Source organism: Chiroxiphia lanceolata, chromosome 27, assembly GCF_009829145.1.
Source record: "Chiroxiphia lanceolata isolate bChiLan1 chromosome 27, bChiLan1.pri, whole genome shotgun sequence".
NCBI lineage: Eukaryota > Metazoa > Chordata > Aves > Passeriformes > Pipridae > Chiroxiphia > Chiroxiphia lanceolata.
In genome coordinates this window covers 1,588,129-1,610,716 of record NC_045663.1, presented here as the reverse complement: position 1 = coordinate 1,610,716, position 22,588 = coordinate 1,588,129, and the positions used below count along the sequence as shown (strand labels likewise).

The 22,588-nt window shown below is 49.4% G+C and overlaps 1 protein-coding gene across 11 annotated transcripts in view; it reads left to right on the top strand.

Annotated features, from left to right (window-relative positions):
• The first annotated feature begins 970 nt into the window (after window positions 1-970).
• The window catches only part of CRTC1 (CREB regulated transcription coactivator 1), a 45,820-nt gene continuing 24,202 nt past the window's right edge, over window positions 971-22,588 (top strand). For 3 of the 11 annotated variants that reach the window (XM_032711650.1, XM_032711647.1, XM_032711640.1), the window contains exons 1-3: window positions 16,763-16,978; window positions 18,925-19,041; window positions 20,993-21,040. In XM_032711650.1, the coding sequence (XP_032567541.1) occupies window positions 16,769-16,978; window positions 18,925-19,041; window positions 20,993-21,040 (375 nt within the window). In that variant the 5' untranslated portion in view covers window positions 16,763-16,768. Of the gene's footprint in view, window positions 1,194-16,762; window positions 16,979-18,924; window positions 19,042-20,992; window positions 21,041-22,588 lie in introns of those variants that run through there. The other 8 variants (XM_032711649.1, XM_032711646.1, XM_032711645.1 and 5 more) reach the window with 4 other exon arrangements.

Genomic DNA, 22,588 nt, shown 5'->3' with positions numbered 1-22,588 from the left:
GGGACTGGGATCAGGACTGAGATCAGGACTGGGACAGGGACAGTGACAGGGACCAGGACTGGGACAAAGACAGGGACAGTGACAGGGATCGGGACAGGGATGAGGACCAGTACAGTGACAGGGATAAGGAGAGGGATCAGGACTGGGACAGGGACTGGGATCAGGAGCAGGACAGGGATCAGGACAGTGACAGAGATCAGGACCGGCACAGTGACAGTGCCAGGGACCGGGACAGGGATCAGGACCAGGACAGGGACCAGGACCAGGATCAGGACCAGGACAGGGACCAGGACAGTGCCAGGGATCAGGATAGGGACCAGGACTGGGATCAGGACCAGGACAGGGACCAGGACAGGGACCAGGGATCAGGACAGGGATCAGGACCAGGACAGGGACCAGGACAGTGCCAGGGATCAGGATAGGGACCAGGACTGGGATCAGGACCAGGACAGGGACCAGGACAGGGACCAGGGATCAGGACAGGGATCAGGACCAGGACAGGGACCAGGACAGTGCCAGGGATCAGGACAGGGATCAGGACCAGGACAGGGACCAGGACTGGGATCAGGACAGTTCCAGGGATCAGGACCGGGATCGGGACCGGGACAGGGACCAGGACAGTGCCAGGGATCAGGACAGGGACCAGGACAGGGATCAGGACCGGGACAGGGACCAGGACAGTGCCAGGGATCAGGACCGGGATCAGGACAGGGACCAGGACCGGGATCAGGACCGGGACAGGGACCAGGACAGTGCCAGGGATCAGGACAGGGATCAGGACCGGGATCAGGACCGGGACAGGGTCCAGGACGGTTCCCGTCCCCGCTCCCGCGCCCCGCGCGCGCCCCCGCGCCCCCCCGCGCACGCGCCTTCCTCTCCCTCCCTCCGCGCGTGCGCAACCTCCGCCCCCTCACCGCCCCCTCCCGCCCCGCCGCCGCCGCCGCGCACGCGCCCTGCGCCCGCCCCTCCCCTCCCCGCCCGGCTCCCCGCCTTTCCCCTCCTCGCGCAGGCGCATGCGCGCCGCCCCCCCCCTCGGCCGGCGGGGAGGGGGATGCGGACGGGGGAAGATGGCGGCCTCGAACAACCCGCGGAAATTCAGCGAGAAGATCGCGCTGCACAACCAGAAGCAGGCGGAGGAGACGGCGGCCTTCGAGGAGGTCATGAAGGACCTGAGCCTGACCCGCGCGCACCGGGTGAGGCTTCGGCGCGGGCCGCCCCCGGTTGAGGCGGGCGGGCGGGCGGGCGGGGGGGGGGTTTGTGAGGGGCGGCGCCCCCCCCCCCCGGGAGCCCCTCGGGCCGGGGGCAGCGGCGGCGCGCGGCGGGCGGGGCGGGCAGCGCCCCCTGGCGGGGGCGGGCGGCACCCGTGAGGGGGGGGCGACCCCCCCTCAACCCCCCCCTCAACCCCCCCCTCACGGTAACACCCCCCCACAAACCCCCCCCCCGGCCTCCTCCATCCCGGTTCGGCGGCACCGGGCCCGGCCACCGCGCCCGCAGCATCCTCCGGAGACCGGCACCTGCCGCGGGGGGAGGCCCTCCGGTGGCTCTCCCCCCCCCAGGCCGGAGGGTCGCGGCATCACGGAGCGGGCCCCGCCGGGCCGGGCTGCGGCGGGGGGGACCCTGCGAGGGGGTTGAAGGTGGGGGGGGTGTCCCGGTTTCTTCGCCGCGGGATGAGGGAGAATCCCGGTTTCATCACCTCAGGACAGGCCCAGGGATGAGGAGGGTCCTGGTGTGTCACCTCAGGACAGGCCCCGGCTCTGAGGGGGAGCTCAATTCCGTCCCCGGGGGCTGAGGGGGGTCCCGGTACCATCACCCCGGTGTGAGGGGGGGGCCGGTTCCTCATCCCGGGGCAGTCCCGGGGCTGAGGGGGATCCCGATTCCTCCCGCCCGGTCTGGGGGGTGCCCCGGCTCCTCATGCCGGCACAGGCCGAGGGCTGAGGGGGGTCCCGGGGCTGGGGAAGTGTCCTGGTGCCTTCAGTGGAGGCCGAGGTGGGCTCCGGGTTCCTCACCGGGTTCAGGTGTGGGGTCCCAGCCCTGCACCCCCCCCCCCTTTGGAGCCCCTCGGAGCATCCCCAGCCGCGGGCACGGAGCCCCCTCGGCCTGTGTGGGCTGCCGGGGCTCGGCGCCGCTCGCGTTGCTCCCCTTCCACTCCCGGTTGTCGTAGGTGCAAATTGCTGCCCTTCCAAACCCTCCCCTGGCTTGTGATGTCTCCGCAAAAGCCCATCAGCCGAAATCCCCCGGCGTAACGAAATGCGCTTTCCCGGCGGGCACGAGGGACGCCTCTTCTGGTGCAGATTTCTGGGAATGTCAGGGCTGTTCTGTGCCCGCGCCCGCTCGTGTCAACATCGTCGGCTTTTAACCGTTTGAAAGAAAATTCCCGGTCCCGTTTTTTTGCGGCCGAAGCTCTGCAGGGACGCGCGGTCGGGTTTGCGGTAGAACGTTTTCCTTTTATTCCTCCGTGTCGGGCGAGGGTAAATATTTGTTCTGAATTGGTTCTGCCGCTGGCTGGGTGTGAAGGAAAAAGCACCTGCCTCTGTCAGCTCCTGCCTGGGAAGGCGTGAGGCCGGAGCTCACGCTCACCTGGGTGTTGGTGTCTCCCAGAGGATGCTCTTGGAGTTCCCGTTGGAGTTAGTTGGGAGCAGAGCGGGGATGATTTGGAGATGTTTGCAGTGCCTGGAGTCGTCCTGTTTCTCACACCCCTGCACACCTGCCTGGCTCAGGATCCCGGGATTTCACCTTCAGTGGTCAGTCCTCGCTGCTGTTCCTCAGGGAGTTCTTGGTTGTGCTTCAGTCAACTCACACATTAAGCGTTCACCTTCTGCGAGATAACTCAGAATCCCAGTTCAGTTCCTCCCAAATCCGGGTGCCCCTGACCTGGGTTTTGCACGTGGAAACCCATCATGCTTTCAAGAACCTGGTTTTGAGGAAAGGACCCAAGATGAATAACTTTTCTGAGGATTCTGGGTACTGAAGTGATGGAAACACTGACCAAAAGAGCTGAGTAAAATGTCTCCTTTGTAGGCTTTTTCTTCTAAATTCCATGATTTCATCTGGGTTTAAAGTGCAGCCTAAAAGCAGAAAGGGGTTAAGCACAACTTTGCTGTTTGCTCTCATTTTCATTTGGCAACCAGCACTTTGCTGTCAGTTTGAAAACGCCTTACTCAGTTGGTGGAAGTGGCCCAAAATCTCTGCTGCCTTTTCATCATTAGTAATTGTCTTTTTGCAATGTTTACCATCTTGTCTGGTTTATTGTTGGTTACTGGTCGGAGCAGAGGCAGAAATTTACTGTTCCTCCATCCCTTGTGCCTGCACACTCTGCTTCTGAGCTTCCTTTCTGTCTTACTCATCTTCCCCCTATTCCTACTCTTGGGTCCGTGTGGGATTTTTAAGTCCTGATCCATCTTCCTTACCCGGGAGCGTGGCATTAACCCCTCCTGTATTACCCTCACACACAGTTAGGGAGGGGGACAAAATAAAGAAGAATTCCTTCAAAAAAGCCCCAGCTTTGCTTTGCAAAGGGTGCCCCCGTCCTCTGGAGCTGTTTTTCAGCTGGGGATTTTTCAGCCCTGGGGATTTCTGGCGTTTCAGCTTCCCTGGGAGGCGCAGACCTTGCGCAGAGCGCGGAGGTGGGTGGTCGATGGAAGCTCTGGAGCTGCTTAATTGTCTTGTGAGTGGGACCTTGGTGTTTATAATCCAGAGCTTTCTGCCAGTCCCATAGTAACAAAGTGGGTGAGGAGAGGGGGAGTGATTTTTATTTTTTTTTTTTTTGGTGGTTTTTTTTTTTCCCTACGTGACATTGACTCCTGTGTTTTGTTTGTGGTTCTGCTCCTTGCTTTTTTTTTTTTTTTTTTCCCCCTCATGCAAAGCTTAGGATTTCAGGGCTGATTTCTGGGCTTGTTTACTCTCAGTTCCTGGTGTAACTCAGCCCCAGTGGTGCTTGATGCATCTATTTACTCACACCAGGCTGTTGCTGCCCTTTAAAATCGTAATTAACAAAACATTAACGTGCAGCTAACGAAGAGAGTGCTCCAGCTCTTCCATGTGTGGCTCTTGAAATGCTGAAAAATGTAAGATTTTTAAGGACAATTTGTGACCTGCATTTTTAAGGGTGGTTCTTGTTCAGTTGGTGATTTTCACAGCTTTCCAGGATTGGGGTTTTTTTTAAAAATCCATAGTTAAAGTCACTTAATTTTGAGGGCTGTCAGGGGGAGCTGTGTTTGAGCTCCCTCTGATGGGCCTTGCACTCTTACCTTGGGGGGAAAAAAAAAAGACCCCCCCCTTGTCCCTCCAGACTCCAAAAAGCTCCTCCAAAGTGGAGGTGGCTGTCTCCCAGCCCCACCTGCCCTGGAATGAAAACAGGGAATTAAAATCAAATTGGAAACACGGTTTGCAGACAAAAATGTTTGCTGGTGTGTCTCTCGGTGTTATCAAAACTTGTGAGTTTTCGTGAGTTCTTGAAACCTGCCTGGAGTAAAAACTCCACGAGTTTATGTTTTAAACCTGGGCAGTTTGAAATACAAAATCCTGTTTGAGCTGGGTTTTCCCAAGTGGAATGTGTTGTGATGGCACAGGTGGCCATTTGAAGTGGAATTAAATAAAAGTAAAGGAAAACACTGCAGTTTTGTGTTTGTGTGTGTGTGTGTAAAACACACACGTGGCCCCCTGCAGTGAAATTTGGACTTACAGATGAGACAGTTACTCATTTACTTGTTCCTGCTGGTTGGGGAAGAGATCAGAATATCTCTTTGTACATCCCCAGCTCATCCTTAGATGTAGATAATATGCAAAACAGTATTTAAAAGCTTAGTTAAATCAGGAGTGCTAATCTGCTTTTAAAAATGAGAAACACTAATGATGATGATGATGATACAGAGCCACAGTGGCTCCTAATGTCTCCAGCGGGGTTTTTATTAAATAATTTGATAAAAAAGAAATTCCTGACGACATAATGGTGGTTTTGAATGTCTGAGGGATATTAAAGAGATGCATCACAATCAGGGCTGAGCCCTGTGAGCACAGAGGTTGATGTTTGCAGTTGGAAATTCAAGTTAATAGTGAGTTTCTCTCAAATCAGAAATGGTGCTTTGTCAAGCCCCAGATGGTGTGTTTGAACTTTCCCAGGTACAGGGTTTGGATCCCGAGTTTGCACGTTTCCAGACTGAGAAATAGGTGGGTTAGGCTTTATCTGTGACCATCCCCTGGTGGCTCTGATGAATCCCAGGATCCCTGAGGTTGGAAAAGCCCTCCCAGCCCATGGATCCCCCCCTGTGCCCAAGGCCCACCTTGTCCCCCAGCCCAGAGCACTGAGTGCCACATCCAGGGGTTCCTTGGACACCTCCAGGGCTGGGGACTCCAGACCTCCCTGGGCAGCCCCTTCCAGTGCCTGAGCACCCTTTTCCATGAGGAAATCCCTCCTCATGTCCAGCCTGACCCTCCCCTGGCACAGCTGGAGACCATTCCCCTTGTCCTGTGTTGACACCCTGTCAACAGCCAAGACCCAAGAACCAAACCAGTTGTTTCCAAGCCACCAAAGATGCTCCACGTGCCACAACCTTGGGTGAGAACAACACTGAAGGTGCAGCAAGTGGGATGTGCAGTGTCCTTGATTCTTTGAAGGAATGGTTGCAGCTCAGGCAGGGGGAGGCAGAGGTGAGGGACCCACAAAGGATCCCTGTTCTTGTGCAACCCTGGGCCGGGCTGAGCTGTCCAAGGTAAACAGGGAGCCAGCTCTGATCTGCCCTGCTGGGGAACTCACACACTTGAGAGAGCAGGGCAAGGTTTCTTCTGGGAAACCTGGGCAGGTTTGGTTGTGGTTTTTTCTATTTTTTTTTTTTTTTAAGGAGACAATGCCTGTTTTTTATGATTATCCCATCCCTCCCACGCACTGCAGCTGCTGCAGCTCTGGACAAAGTCTTTCTCTGTGCAGTGGCCAAATCTGTCGGTTTTAATGATGTAGCAAAGCTGAGAGGGGTCTGGAGGCACGTGAGAGTGATTGTACAACTGCTGCATCTCCGGGTTTCCCTGGAATTCTCGGGGTGAACGTGTGGAACTCTGCTCCGGGTGCTGCCTCTCGGGTTTATTCAGCACCAGCACTGGAGTGTGGAGTAATTTGCATTTATAGAAGGTACTCATTTAGTAAGAGAAGACGTTCTCAGGGTGATGTACAGTCAGTTCTTCCAACCCTTCGGGGCTGGTTTGGGGTTTTCCCTCGAAACAAGCTGTTCATGCAGAGCTGAGCTGGGCCTGTGGTCACCACCCTGAAAAGTTTTTGGCGTGGGTGCTGATTTTCTTGGTTTTCTAACCACCGGTTGAATTTTGTACGTTGATGTCTTTGAGTGCCGGGAGCTGCAGAGCTCCTGTAGAAGTTCCAGAGGTGACAAACCCCTCAGGGAGCAGGGTGCTGGTGCTGTGTTAATCTGAATTACGGGCTGGTATCAGCAGGGCAGAGGTGAACGAGCCATCTCTGCGTGAGGAAAACATCCCACCACGAAAGGGTGCAACGGGAACTGTTCCTAAAGTACTTTTCAAGAACATCTGGTACTGAAAAGAAGATTTTTGTTGCAGTGTGGCCTGGGGGGGGGGGGGCAAACTACCTTCAGGTAGAATGGAAAAGGGCTGTTCAAAAAAAAAAGAAGGAGGGGGAAACCCCTGAGGCCTGGAAAGCCCAGACTCTGATTGTGTGAGGGCAAACCATTTTTAGCTGCAGTTCGGTTTCTCGGTGGCGTGATTTCTTATTTCAATTCTTCGTCCCATAAAGTGCATTTTTATTCCTCTCTCACCCGTCCTGCATCACCTGGGCTGGTTTGGAAACAAGGCTGGTTGAAACGTGCTGCTCACCCGACCGCTGCTTCCTGCGCTGCCAGTTTGTAGCTGGTTTTATAATCAATTTATCAGTGGCATTGATTTTAGTCAGAAAGCCTCGACTGCACTTCAGGAATATCGAGGCCCTGACTCTGGGCCGAGGCAGCAGCACAGGGAACGTTCCAGTGGGAGCTTTCCCTCCTGAGCCACGTGGGGGGGACAGCAGGGATCGACCCTATTAAACCAAGCTGAGGGGTTGGGGTGTTTTGAGGCCGCTTTAACCCAGGAAACTTCCTGCTCGGGTGAGGCTGTGTGAGTTTTCCATGAGAAATTCCTCCCTGGGAGGGTGGGGAGGCCCTGGCAAAGGTTGGGCAGAGAAGCTGTGGCTGCCCCATCCCTGGAGGTGTCCAAGGCCAGGTTGGAGCAACCTGGGACAATGGGAGGTGTCCCTGCCCAGGGCAGGGGGTGGAATCAGACAATCTTCGAGGTCCTTCCAACCCATTCCTTGATTGTCAGACTCTGTGAAATCATCGAGTGTTACCAAGCAGAGTGGGAATCAAATCCCAATTTGGCAACAAGTGGACACCCTCTGATCAACAGGGATTTAACCAACGTGTCTTCAAGGCTAAATATTTATCCACGTTCTCCACTCTCCACCTCTGACTGCAAAGGAGCCTTTCCTTGGGCAGCACTGGGGCGGTTCCGATGGCCCCGACAGCATCGATCCCTCCCTAATGGGCTGGTCCAGGCTGGCATCGATATTTCTGTGCCTAATGCAGGCTCTGAAACTCAAGTCGACTTCAGGGTGCTTCTCAGCAAAAGTAATACTGTGCCTTTTTTAAAAAAAAAAAGGGAAGAAAAGCAGCTTTTCTGTTTTAAAGGCACGGTCCTGGTTGTGGTGGCTGCAGTTTTACCCCGGGGTTTTTGTGGCTGTGCTGGAGGAGCTGTCACCGTGCAGCTGAGGGGGTGTGGTCACTGATGGGTTGGAGTGAGTGAGTGAAGAGATGCAAACTGCCAAAACTCTGGTGGATTTTTGGGGAGCAGGTACTTGCAGCAGGGTTCATTTTGTGACAGCAGCCGGTCGCGACCTCACTGCTGCTTCCCTTTTGCTTTTGGCCCTAAAGCCCTCACACTTTGCTAAACAAATGTGGTCCCAAAGGCTTTGGTGCCCCATCCCTGGGAGTGTCCAAGGCCAGGTTGGAGCAACCTGGAATAGTGGAAGGTGTCCCTGCCCGTGGCAGGGGGTGGCACTGGGTTATCATTAAGATCCCTTCCCACCCAAACCATCCCGTGATGGTGTGAGCTTGAGGTGGCAGCTGGACTTGTGAGCCTTTAACTCATCAGCTAAATCAGTGTGTCTGACAGTGCCTCAGAGTTAATACCTGAAATGTTGCTTTGGTTTGTTTGAAATGCTTGGCCTTTGGTGCTGGTGGAGGTGATATCCAGGAATAAGGTCTCCATGAGGATCTCCATCTGCTTTGCAGAAGCCCCTGTTTATCAGCCAGGGGTGTTTTGGCCTGATCTCATCGGGACCTTATAAATCACCAAGTTGTAACTGAGTGTTGATAATAACCTTTGTTTTGCAAATTATTTCTCGGGAACTGAAAATTCTCCCCCTTGTACCAGAACAATCCTCTGCAGCAAAACAACAACAACACACCCCCACCAAAAACGGGTCTTAAATAATGAAGTGGAGGAGGATGAAGTGAGGCAGCTTCAGGCTGCAGTAATAATCCTACAGCACTTTGCAACCCTCGTCCCAAAGTCTGTGTTTTACAGGCAGATTTTCCTCAGAGTGTGTTTTGCTTCCTTGCCTGGTCTCTCACTTTTCCTGATGATTGGGAAAATATCCTCAGTGATGTCCCTGCTGGGCTCCTCGCTGCTGTTCTTGCTGGGGTTACTCACGGCCCGATGTGTTAACGGCAGATGCAGCTCTGTCAGATGAATTTTCAATTAATTTTGATACCCAGCTCTTACTGTTTATGTGAATATTATTTTCCTTGGACGGCCCCGGTCTCGGAGGGGAGGGAATTTGAGTTGATATCCCGAAATATATGAATTTCCAGGCAGATGGTGATAGCTCCCAGCTCAGACAGTGGATTGGTGACACGCTGGGGCCTCTTCAGCCCCGTTGCAGAAGCAGCACGTGAAGCTGTGCAGGAGACTTTTTTTTCCAGCTCTGGAGCCTTGAAGTGATATTTCAACATCCATAAGCTGGATTAAAGCAATAAAAACTCCTCAGTGGGAGAAGGGAAGACAGGGATTGTTCCATAGACCGACTCCTCACCTTTTTATTCCTTGCAGAGTCTCAGTGTAGATTGTATTCCTGGCATCCAGTCAGCAGCCACTGGTTGGAGTGGTGGTGCTGGGTTTGTACCTGTTCCCCCTCCACTAAGTGAGGGAAGAGGGACACACAATACCTTATTTAATATTTATTTCATATCTTCAATCTTGCACAAGTTTCCAGCAGGCAGCTCCGACTGAAATGTCTTATTGACCTTCTCCTTGTAATTAGATTTTCCTCTGGTGCAGGGAGAGATGGTTGTGCTGAAGGAGCCTCCTGCATTCGAAGAATTTGGGCTCTCATGGCAGATATTTTTTGATACCTGGAGGATTTGTCTGATGCCTCATCTTCAAAGCTGCAGTTTCCTGGAGCTCATGGCCACTCTCAGTGCAGATTTAGGTGCTCTCTCATTACTAATAAACCCCAAAGAGCCCCAAACACGCCCCGCTCGGCTCCCAGTTTACGAAACTTGTAGGGTTACATAACTGAATTTTCATTCTTTAGCTAAAAATAAAAAATGGAACATAAAAGCTATTTTTATCTTGCTTAATGAGGGCATCTCTGCTTTTATTTCAGCTTTTCTGAGGCGTTTCAATGGGAGGAATGGGGCTGGTTTAGGAACTTTTGATTGGAGCTGGACGTTGGTTTTCCGCCGTTGTCCATCGAGCAGCAAAGGGATGCATTGCCTGCTCAAACTGTTTCCTTTAAAACCACCTTGTTAGCTAATAATGATCATAAAAACAAACAGATTTTGGAGGGTGTCACGCTACCCCTAAACACAACAAAAAGAGTTCTTTGCCTTCTAGATATCAAATAATAACCCAGCTCCGAGTGTGGGTCCCCGTGCTGGATTACACTGAATTATCAGCAACACCCACAGCTCCCTGGGCTGAAATCTTGCAGAAAAGCAAAGGGTGGCACTTGCTGAGCTGCCACGGGCTCGGGTTTGTTTTTGAAAGCAGTGAAATCAGGTTTGGTGCCTGTTGTAGCTTTGCTTGGCTCCCTGCCCGGCGATAGAGCACAACTCGGAAGAATAGTCACTATTTTAAGGCTCCAGTTTGCTGTATCCTGTTTTTACTTGCTACTCAGTTGTGACTGTTAAGTTTTAAACAGTAAACCTTTGTTCACCAGAAATAGCAAAGTGTTTTCAAACACGGAGCCACAGCCTGTGCATTAAATTTTGGGTCTTTGTGATTAGCAGTCGATTTATTTATTCGAATTCTGCAAGGTGTGTTCTCGCTGATGCTTCGCCCTGGGACCCCCCAGACAGTTCATGTTAATTGATTTCTGGGAGGAAGTTAAACGCAGTTAGTGTGTGAAGAAGTGCTCAGAATAAAACAGAAAAGAAATAAACCAGAAATAAGTAATAAAAAACCAACAGCAGCATTAAATGCTGTTCCCTTCTCCCTTCAGCCCTTTTCTTTCCCTGCTAAAATCCGACGTTCTGCTTTGTTTCCTTTGGGTTCACGACCATGAAAGGGTTTTTTGGGTTTGAGGTGGTTTGTGAGCACGAAGTGTGTGTTGGGGTGTGAGATCTTTGCACTTTCACATGAATTTTGGAGCCCTCTGGGGGGAGAGGGCCGGGCCCGTGTGCGAGTTTTATGGCCCCGTTTCCTCACGGTTTTATGGCCGAGGCATCTGGGGAGTTGCTCGCAGCTCCTGCAGGAGAACCTAATGGGGCCTTGGAATTTGTAGATGACTCATAACGGGACAAAACAATCCAGTTAAGTGATTTGAGGTCTTAAATAATCTCTTCAGCAGGAAGGTGAAGAAAACATGAACTCATGAGTAATAATTGGCTCTCTTGGAGTGCTAAAAGTGCAGCGCTCGCGGCTTGGCCGGGCCTCAGATGATTCCTGCTCAGCTTTGCTGATCAATACGTGTCTCAGCTCTTATGAATGAGATTTATTTGCCTGCCCTGTAATGCTTTTAGCAAAGTGTGGTTGTGGTGCAGTTGGGACTCGCTGGGATCCGTGTGGGGTGTCCTGGGCAGGGCCAGGAGTTGGACTCGAGGATCCCGAGTGTGTTTCTGGGAGAAGTTTCTCTGGGGTTGGGTTGTAGCAGCGACCTGTTGCACCTCAGCTCTGGGAGGGGGGGGTCAGGGCTGGCTCAGCTTTTTTGGGTTTGCTTTTCCTCTCGTTCTCTGCTCCACGGGCCACCCAAGTGACTGAGGAGGAGCCCGGGATAGTGGCTGCCCCTCAAAAATGATCCTTGCCTCCCACCCCTCTGCTTCATGCCAAAATTCCATGGGTTTAGCCAGTCCCAAGCCAACCTCAGAACAGGAATGCCTTCCTCAGCTGCCTGGAATGGTGGAGGCTGGGATAAGGACTTTCTCCATCATCTCCTTCCTCCTTGTCAAAGCACTGAATATTCAGATTTGCCTCCTCGTTTCAGAGAGGCTTTTTTGCAGCTGCAGGGGCCTCCTGCAGGTGTTCCAGCCTTGGAGAGCTCGGGATTTTCCTGGTAAGTGCCTGGAAGTGCAGGATACGAGCAGTGCTATCAGGTAACCTTTCACTAATCAGATTTATCAAGTCCCAAGTCAGCTGCCTGGCTGCCCCCTCGCCTCTGCCTGGCAGTTTTCATTGCTCTTAATGATGAAAAGCCCTTCTTCAGATTCCCAGTTTGTTTTTTCGTGGCATCTGGAGGGAGCTCCTGTTTCCTTCCCAGCTCTGTGAGGTGGAAGAGCAGGATTCTGCTTCCCCCCAGAGCTGGGCCCATGTGAGCTGGGACACTCCCAGCCTGCAGCAGAATCCCTTTGCCTCTGCTCCTCGGCCGTGTCACCTCCCATTTTGGTGTTAATCCCTGAAGTTTTGGAGCAGATTTGGGTGTTTTAGCACTCCAGCCCTCGAGCAGTGCATTTGGGAACGTGCTGGAGCATCCTGGTGGAAATCAGGAGCAGGGCTGGCCTCGTGTTTGCTCTGAGGAAGGAGCTGCTTGTGGAGCGTTTCAGCGTGGCAGAAACAAAGCTGTTGCTCTTTTGTGGCTGCTAAATTCCAATGTATTACAACAGCTTCCTTCCCTACAAAAAAAAAAAAAAAAAAAAAAAAAAGAAACAGAAATGCTTTTTTTTTTTTGGCTTTTTCCTGCATTTTTGTTCTTACTGGCTGCCTTTGGCTGGCCTGAGAGTCCTGTTTGTGTCCTGACAGGGCGATGGGATAATGGAACAAATACTTGAGGGTGACTGAGATGACAGTGGTGGTGGTGGAGGAGTAAACAATGATGTAGCACTTCTGGGCCTTGGGGGTCACATCCAGTTCATACCATATGTCTGCATTTTTTTATTTTTTTTTGGGGGGTAATTTTCACTTAGTTTGTAGCAGACATTTGGCTTCCTGTCCTGGCTTGGTTGGCCCTTTCCCTGCCATCTCCATTGCTCCAGGAACACCCAGGGGAGGCCAGAAAGTGCTTGGGCAGAGGCAGCAAGGGAAACTTTTGTCCAAACCTCCACTTTTACCAAACTGAAAACACCACTGACATCCCCCCAAAAAACCCCTCAGACCGTTGCAAAACGTTCTGTTGCAAAGCTGCTGCTGGAATATTTGAACTCCCCAGGCGAGCCAGGCAGAGCAGCTGCTATCACTGTGGATTATACCTTTCCTCTCAACTTCAGCCTTCATTTCCTCTCCCCGCCTTCCTGGGAGGAACAGCTGTGCTTTTGGATCCTCTGCTGCTCTTGGAGCACGGCTTGGAACTGCAGGAAATCAGTGACTTTAGAAATCTGGCTCCAGGGCCTTTCTTCCTGAGTGTGACAGAGGGAGGAGCTCGAGGGCTCCTCTCTCTTTCTCCGGGATAAACGAGGCTGTGGAATCTGCCTCCCTTAGCTGGGATGGGTGTGAAGGAGCTGCCTGTGCTCCTTCCATCCCAGAATTACCCCCTGTGCCACCTTCCCTTCCTCCTTGCCATGAATTATTCAGAGAGAAAAGCCCAGTGTCACTCGGGGAGGAACAGGGATTTCACAGCTCCCTGTGTTTTATCTCCTCACCTCTGGAATTCCAGAGATTTTTTTATCTCCCTCTGTGCTCAGAATTTGTGTGTTTTATCAAGGAACCTGAACTGCAACTTCCTGATATTGTACTTTTTCCTTTGGCAGAGGAGCATTAAATGCCCTGGAAGGCACTGTGGGTTTACACCACAAGAATTATTTCCCCCATTTCAGGGTGTTTTCTGGATTGAAGATAAACTGTTATATACAATGTATACAATCTATATAATCTATATAATAATACACTTATATAATTATATAATATATATATATATAATATAATTATATAATATGCACCTGCCTGGGTGAAAGGGAAAGTATTGATGTTATTACGTTGCCCAGTGTTAACTTTTAATGACCTGGAAAATTAAAATAAAAGGGCTCAAGTTGCAAACCCACCTCTTTGTTCAGCTAGGTGCATGGGAATTCTGATCAGTAAAATGTAAATAGTGGAAGTGGTTTTAATTATTTGCAGTAGATGGTCAAAACCAGGGCAAAACTGTAAAAACAATCAGGATTCACTTATCAGCTGTAAAAGCATTATATAGATTAAAAAGTCAGGCATTCCAAAAGTCCTCATTCATCTCCTCTCTGTGAGCAGCAGGATACCTTTAATTAATTTATCACATAGCCCCAAAACTGCATCCTCTGCTTGTGGAACTTGTTCTCTGCTCATAACTTCGTGTCTCCTCATTATTGATCCTCATTTGAAGCCCATCTTTAATAAGATTGAGTCTGAAAACCTGCTGTAATTAATGAACTTGTGGCCAACACTGAGATTTTCCTTTCCTTGCCTTACTGGGATTCTCTCTCATTGATTTGTGATTCCCTCCTCGTTTAATTAAACAAACCCAGACAGTTTTCGTGGTGGTTTAACACATGAGCAGTTATTTTAATGTATATTAATTTTAGGAACTGTTGGAGTAGCGAGTGCCCAGCGTTTAAAATTCACATTTTACTGTGAACTTTGGAATATTAACAGGGAAGGGTTCACTTGAGGGGAAGGAGGAGCCAAACTCTTGGTTGTCAGAGTTGCTGTTGGACAGTTTTTGGCAACTTAAAGAACTATTTTAAGTGACAGTTACAGGGTTAATGAGGTGATTTGTGGCTCGAGGCTGCCTTACCACTAAATCAAAATTATGTGATTCATTAGGTCCATGTGAAGCTCTCTTTTTTTTTTTTTTAAGACTATTTGCTTTTCTTATCAACGTGAGGATTGTGAATGGGGAGAGAAGGAAATAATTCCCCAGGGATTCCACCAGTAACTGCCTGGTCTTGAGGGTTTGTTTGACTTGGTGTTTGGTTTCACCTGGCAGGAGGAACCCAGACCAGGGCTTTGAGGAGGCACAGCTTGGCCTGGGGTGTTTCTGTTCAGTGGAACATCAACAATTCCCACCCTGAGATCAATCCCAACCCATTTCAAAACTCCAGGCTTGGGGATCCCTGTCTGGGGGTGAAAACCTCCCTGAGAAATTCCAGGCGTGTCCAAGGGGAGGGGGGAAACTTTGAACTGATTAGAACAACGGGATTTCCCTTTAATGCAGCCTCTGAAACTTCCAGTTAATCCTTTAAACGGAATTTAATTCCCAATTAAGCTCGAATAATACTTTTCTACTGCTAATCTGCGCTGGGTGTGCTGAGGGGAGGGGGTTTGGAAAAGGTGAGATTCAGAAGAAAAGCTTGGTGAGGGAAAAGGTGAGATTCAGAAGAAAAGCTTGGTGTGGAAACTGCAAGGCAGCAAAAGAGCCCTTATCAGTGAAATCTGGCTTCCTGCAGTCACCAGATATCTGGGGTTCCATCAAACGGACACTCCACCCTCTCATTGTGAGGATGGGAATCCAATTTTGAAGCCTTTCAAAAGAGACATTCGTGGTGGGTTTGGGTTGACTTAGCAGGGGCTGCCAAATTTTCCACCTGAGTTCTGGCCACGGGTTTTGTCAGTTGGCCCAGGGTTCCTTTTGTGAAGGATTTCTCTTGAGTTGGAAGCGCTGAGAGTTTTTAATAAGTCCTCCCTTTGGTTCCCATCTGCGTGTTTTGGACGCTTAGAAAGGCTGGAGGAAAACTGGGTTTGGATTTTGGGATGTGTCCCTTTCTTGTGTTTTTTTTTTTTTAATTGTATGACTTGAATCTCTCCCTACGAACACATCTGTGTGTCCAGCAAACCTGAACCCAAAGGGGAAAAATGGGAGGTGGTTATGGAAATGCTCACATAAAAGATTTTTAATGATTAAATTGGATTTTAAAGGGAAAAAAAAAAAAATGAGGATTTTGAGTAAGAGAAACGCCGGTGGAGGGAGAATTACAGATTCAGCTTGGATCTGTCGTTTGGGAAACATTTTTTCTGAACAAGAAAGCCAAGCAGAAATCAAGTGGTTTAACAAGCAAAAGCTGTTTCCTTACCAAAAGCTTCCTTGGGAAAGGACTGGAATATTTAGCAATATTTTCAGCTGTCAAGGAGCTGTTTTCTTGGCCACATAACCCAGAAATGGCAAAGCTGTAATGCAGAGTCCCCGAGTTCTCATGGTTCAAGAAATTAATAAATCTGGAGAACACTGAGTAATTCCTTATCACCCTCCAGTATCTGAATTCACAGGGAATCCAAGTTGCACTGATTGGATCCAACCCCAGGGGGGAACAGTGGAGTCTTTAACATTTGGAGAGGAACCGGAATTTTTCTGTTCGGAAAAGGCTTTTTTTTTTTTTTTTTTTTTGGTGGATTTTCTTTGAAAATCAACCCCCTCTTAAAACCTCCAGTTGTGCAGTGACTGGATCCATCTCAGGGGGTGGTTGGAGAGGAGAATGAAGGGTTGTTTTAGTCACAGCATCTTGTTTTGTCAGGAGTGGGAAACCCTGGAAAAGTTGGCCCGGAGAAGCTGTGGCCGCCCCACCCCTGGGATTGCCCAAGGAGAAACCTCCTCTAGTGAAGGTGGTTGGTCTTTAAGGTCCTTCCAATCCTTCCAACCCAAGCCCTTCTTGGGTGGTGTGATTTCCAGAGCTGCTTTTCCCCCTTGCTCAGCTCCCTCTCATCACATCAAAGCACCACCACGGCAAGACCTGGACTCTCTTTTTTCACTGAGAAAGGCAAACACCAACTGATTTGCCTCGAGGTTTCCTGTCAGAGTGACAGGAGGGGCTGTGTAACGTCAAAAAATGCCTTTTTTTTAATTTTCTTATTTTTTTTTCCCCCAGAAGTTGCTCAGCACACCTCACCCTTGATCTTCCCAGATTGCAAGTGGCAGTTGTTGATGGGCTCCAATAAACAGCCGAGGGATTGCCCAAGGAGTCACCTCCTCTAATGAAGGTGCCCCTGCCCATGGATGATCTTTAAGGTCCTTCCAACCCAAACCCTTCTTGGGTGGTGTGATTTCCAGAGCTGCTTTTCCCCCTTGCTCAGCTCCCTCTGATCACATCAAAGCCCCACCACGGCGAGACCTGGACTTTCTTTTTTCACTGACGAACTGATTTGCCTCGAGGTTTCCTGTCAGAGTGACAGGAGGGGCTGTGGAACATTGAAAAATGCCTTTTTTTTTTTTTTTTCTTTTTGTTTTTTTTTGTTTTTTTTTTTTACCCCAGAAGTTGCTCAGGACACCTCACCCTTGATCTTCCCAGATTGCAAGTGGCAGTTGTTGATGGGCTCCAATAAGCGGCTCCTGGAAGGCAGGAGAGGAGCAAACACAGCCCCCCTCGCCCCGGTGTCGTGATGGATGAGAGCAATAACAGCAGTCAGCTCTCTGGGTTCTGGCACACAACCCCCCCAGTGTTTATGGGAGGGAGAGCTGCTAAAATTGATGGCCCAGCAGAGCCATTTCACGGGCTCCTCTCGGTTCCCCGGCCCTTGTGTTCCCTCATTTCCACAGTTAAGTGCAGCAGGAAGACAAATGGTCGTGACCTCCCCTGTCCTGGGGCTCTTTGAGGTGGGTACAGAGCGAGGGGAAGCCAAAATATTAAAAAAACATCAAGCCCCCCCCCCCTCCTCCCCGGGTGCCTTTCGGAGCTGCTTGAAAGGAAACCAGCACCTGTTGAAATAGTTACTTCAACGTTTGGCCCAAATCCCAAACAAGCTTTTTTTTTATTTATTTATTTTTTTTTTAATTTTTTTTTTAAAATTTTATTTTTTTTTCCCCTTCTTTTAACAACAAAAACATATGTGTAGGGGCCAGGGAAAAAGCACAGCTAGTTCTGATATTGTGCTTTTTGTGCTCTGCAGCTCCGAGCTGGAGGGGCTGTGACTCATTAAGTGAGACCAGCACAGTGTTTCTCTTCCTTCCACGTCTTGCTGGGTTGGATTTGTGTGGCAAATCCACACTAAAATCCACTGAGGGGGGGGGGCTTTTCCTGCTCCTGAGGTGGGATGTTCCTGAGCCATTTGGGATACTTCACACTGGGAATGTTTCCTAAGACTCGGGGCTGAGGGGGGGGAAAGCAGCTCTGAAAAATCACACCAGCCAAGAAGGGGTTGGGTTGGAAGGACCTTAAAAGATCTGCCCTCTTGGGAAGGAAAAAACCCATCAGCCACTTAGTGACTGGTGTCTTGCCTGAATGGTTGAGGCTTTTGAGAGCTCCTGGTCATGATCTTGGGAGTCTTTTCCAACCTGAATAATTCTGTGGTCCATGGAGAGGTTTCACCTCCACGAGTCGTCTCCTAAATTGGGGATCAGTTCAGTCCCTCAGTTGGAGCAGAGATCTGAACTGTGTAGCTGGAAATTGGTGTCTTCCAGGGAAAATTCTGGGAACAAAAGGATCTTTGAGTTTCCTAGGGAGAGTTTTAACATCAGAGAAGTGTGTGCACTGTTGTCCTCAGGGTGAGCTGGATTTCTCCTCCTCTAGTCAGGGACTACTCCAATATCATATTCCTCCCTGGGAGGGTGGGGAATGGTTGTCCCGTCCCTGGAAGTGTCCAAGGGCAGGTTGGAGCAGCCTGGGCTGGTGGAAGGTGTCCCTGCCCACGGCAGGGGGTTGGAACTCCACGACCTTTAAGATCCTTCCAAGCCAAACCATTCTGGGATTCTGTGATCCGTGTATTCACCCCGAAGTGTTGGGGTGATGGAAGCAGGCTGGTCCCTTTGTGTCCATCCTGTCAGCACCCCTGAGCACCCTCAGCACCCCTTATGTGAGATCATCTCTTTGCTGCTTTCATTGGAATTTCTGGAGCCCTTGGAGGAGGCATCACTGAGGTTCAGGTGGTGGCAAATTCTGCTTGGCCAGTGTCAAATAAAACAGGCCTTTGGGGTGTTAAATCCGAGGTGTTGAGTGGCCACAGCACAGAACTGAGTGAGGGTTTTGTTTGAATATTGGTGCTGCTGAACTAGAAAAAAATGGAGAAGTAAAAGATCAATCAAGATTAATCCAAAGTCATGGATTTCACTAAGGGGTTTTCAGCCTTTCTGAAGGAAGTGACAATGAAAGTAGGTTGGTGTGTGAGTAGAAAAGAACCAGTTTTCTCTCTTGCACACTTTTTTGCACACCAGAATTGTCTACAGCCCTGGGCAAATATCCTGGGGTGTTTTCAGTGGAGAGGTGACACTCAGGACTGGACACCTGTAACTTAGTGACACTTTGCAGACCATCACCTTCATTTCCATGTTTCCCTGTCCAGTGAGGAATCCTCGGTGGTTTGTTTTTCCTTTGGGGTTTTCTTTGAAATCCTCTCTGCCTTTTCCTTGCAGACCTGTCTCTGCCCTTTCTCCAGGGCTTTTCCTGGAGCAAGAAAGCAGAGCAGTGTGGAGGAGGTTTGCCATTCCCTGGGATCCACGCTCGGATCCGGGCTGGTCAGGGATGGTTCCCATTCTCAGCCCTCAGGTTGTGTCAGTTCAAACAGTTCCAATCATGTTTTTCCTCCTCCTTTTTTTTTTCTTTTCAGCTACAGCTGCAGAAAACCCAATATTTGCAACTGGGACAGAGTCGTGGCCAGTACTACGGTGGGTCTCTGCCAAATGTGAATCAGATTGGAAACAGTGCCATGGATCTGCCCTTCCAGGTGAGTCCAGGGGCTGTTCCTTTGCATTTGTGGGTTCATTCCGTGCCTGGATGCTGGGTCAGAGCCCTCAGCACAGCCCCCCCTGGTTCAAGAACTCGTGCTCCTTTGGCAAATGGGATTGTGGGGATGTTTCTGTGTCAGGTTGGGATGTTTTTGGGGTCAGGAGTGCTCCGAGCGATGCAATCCCTTTCGTCAGGGAATATTCAGGGGGCGTGGGGTGGGGGGTTTTTGTTCAGTACCAAATTCCTGATGAGATCTCTGTTAAATTCAAGCAAACTGGAAGGAAATTCAGGTGATGTGGAGCCTGCTGGGGTGTGGAGGGAGCTGCTGGTGGGGTGTGTGTTCCCTGGGAGTGATCCTGGGAGAGGAGAAGGGCAGTGGGACACAGAGTGGTAGCAGAACAGTCACTTTTTTTTGGGCTGGCTGAGGAGGAAACTTTGAGGTGTCCTGGCTCTTTGTGACTCCAGAGTGACTCCACAAACAGAAAAGCATTTAGGTGAATGTTTTTGGACAGGAGATGTTGTACATGGATCCTCTGAGCACTCTGATTTCTATAATTAGTTGATTCGGGGCGCTCAAAATAATTAACATTTCTGCGTCAGTTTTCCTTTTTTGAGCAGTAACAGTTACAGTTCAGCTCACAAGGATGTGGTAAGAAGGAAATCTTGCAGTTTGTGGTTTTCTAATGAAGGGCTGGTTAATAAATGTGGAGAAACTCGCTGACCTGCCTGTTGAAATAGGTGGAGACAACTGAATTTGGGCAGATTAAAAGCTTGAACCTTGTGCAGGAGGAGAAGCAAAAGCCAATTTTAATCTGGTTGCCTTTTGGGAATGCAGTGGATTGAAGTCCTTGGGGTTACTCCACATCTCTCTCTCCAAGATTTTCCCTTCAACTCCTTGTTAAGGAGGTTCAGAGTTCCTGTTCCTTTTGAGCAATAGTATTTCAGTATTTCTGAAATAGTATTTCTGTGCTTTTCTGGTGGTTGCTGCATAGACTGTTTTACTCCTGAACTGACAAAGGGAATATCCCCAAATTTCCCAATGGCTGGAGGAGGACACACAAACAAAACTCCAGGGGTTTGTAGATTTTTTTTACACACACACACAGAAAAAAATACAAAACTCCAGGGGTTTAGGGATTTTTTCACACACACACACACACATAGAAAAAATACAAAAGTCCAGAGGTTTATAGATTTTTTTCACACACACACACACAGAAAAAAATAAAAACTTCAGGGGTTTATAGATTTTTTTCACACACACATAGAAAAAATAAAAAACTCCAGGAGTTTAGGGATTTTTTTCACACACACACACACACACAGAAAAAATACAAAACTCCAGGGGTTTAGGGATTTTTTTCACACACACACACACACACACAGAAAAAATACAAAACTCCAGGAGTTTAGAGATTTTTCACACACACATAGAAAAAATACAAAACTCCAGGGATTTTTGGATTTTTTTTCACACACACACACAGAAAAAATACAAAACTCCAGGGGTTAATAGATTTTTTTCACACACACACACACACACACACATAGAAAAAATACAAAACTCCAGGGGTTTAGAGATTTTTCACACACACATAGAAAAAATACAAAACTCCAGGGGTTTAGAGATTTTTTCATGCACACACACACATAGAAAAAATACAAAACTCCACTTTTATAGAGTTTTCACACACACACAGAGAAAAAAAATCCAAAATTTATGTTGCCCCAGATAACAAACAGTGAGAAGCAACAACACAACCCCCTGTGTTTGCGTGAGTGGTGAGTTCTTCCCGGGCTTTTTCCCAACATTAAGTTAAAAACACCGGAGATTTTTTTTTTTTTTAAGTGAAACAGAAGAATTCCGAGGCCAGGCCCGAGAGTGGTTTGTTGTGTCTGCTTTGGGGGAGCGTTGGTGTCTGAGCATCTCGGTTCTTTGATTTTTACAGCACAACGGAGCTCTGGCAGAAGCCTTTGGAGCAGTTCCTGTCTCTTTGGTAAACAAGCATTTAGGTTTGTGCAAATACGTATTTAGGACTGGTCCTGTTTGCCCAGGTAGATACGTATTTCAGCACAGCCCCACCTGCTCTGCTCTGCACAGCATCTCTCTCTCTGGTCAGGAGTCCTGCTCTGGCACCCCAATCCAGGGGTTTGGCCGTGCATCCCAGGCTGGAACATGCATCAGAATTCCCGGCTCCCTCCCTGGACTCGCTGCCCTGTGACTCCCTGTGTGATTCCATGTGTGATCCCTCGGGATTCCCTTGGGGCAGACAGTCTTGGCCTGGGGGTTTAAGCGAGCTCTGAGCATGTGCATGTGAAAGTCCGTGGGGAATGAGTTCCCAAATCCTGCTTGGCACCGGGAGGCTCTGGAATATGAACTGTTGTAGGTCCCCCCCCCACTCCTCCTTCCCCCTCATCCACCTCGCTCGGGTTCATTCCTGGAGTCTTGACCAATCTTAAAAGGACACTGTTGTAGAGCTCGGAGCTTTTTCCTTCCTGTCTGTATTTAGCTGCTTTTTTTGATGGTTTGTGGGGTTTGGGGTCTGGTCTCAAACCCTTTAATGTTTCCCAGGGAAGTGAAACACTTCTGCTTCTTCGTTTTCCCAATAAAATCGATGCTCAGATCTGTTTTTTGGGTTTTTTTTGTTTTTTTTTTCTTTTTTTAAAATCCACTTTTATAATTACAGTTAAACATCTCTTGCCCTGCTGGGGTGGGGATTTTAATCAGGGAACCTTGTCCTGGTGTTTGGCCCAGAGGAAGTTTTATGGGAAGCCAGACCTGTTGCAGGTGACATCCAGAAGTGTTTTCTGTTTCCCTGAGTCAGGGATTCACTTGGGATCTTTGCTCCTGGAAAGCCAGAGGACACCATTGCCCCCAAGTTCCTCACCCTATAAACTGGAGCTGGAACACGCTCCATGTTTATTTATTCCACTGCTGCACTCAAATGAGACTTTTGCTGGGTTTTTAGTAAGGAGGTTATGCAAAAAAAAAGGCAAAACACAAGAAATAACTGTTTTTACCTTCAACTTTTTGTCTCCTGTGCATTGGCTTCCTTTTAAATTCCAGGTGAGGTCTGCATTCCGTGTGCTTTGGGCTGCCTGCTCCTTTTTTTAGCAGCACTGTGGTGAGACCACTGACAAGGAAATTGCTTTTCCTGTTGACCTTCCAAGCACGTCTTTGCAAATTTTGCTGCCTTTTGGGCTCACAGGGCTGTGGCAACAGTGCAAGGAGGAGTTGGGGCCCTTCTGTTGGCTTGGGATTATAAATATTCCCAGTTCTGTGCAGGGCCAGGACTAGATTGTCGTGTGGTGTTTGCAGCAGAGGTTAAACCACCGTGTTTTATTTTGAAGGACTTAAAAACATTGAGATTCCGTTCGAGATTTCTCGGCCTTCGTACGAGAAAAGTCTGATCCTGAGGGCTGAGAGTGCATTAAAAAGTCACTGTGCTCCTTTCCAGCCCCAGGTTGATTTAAATATTCTGCTGCACAGAGCAAGTGTTGGCCTTGAAATGAAAAAATAAACACCACAACCACTCTGCATCCAT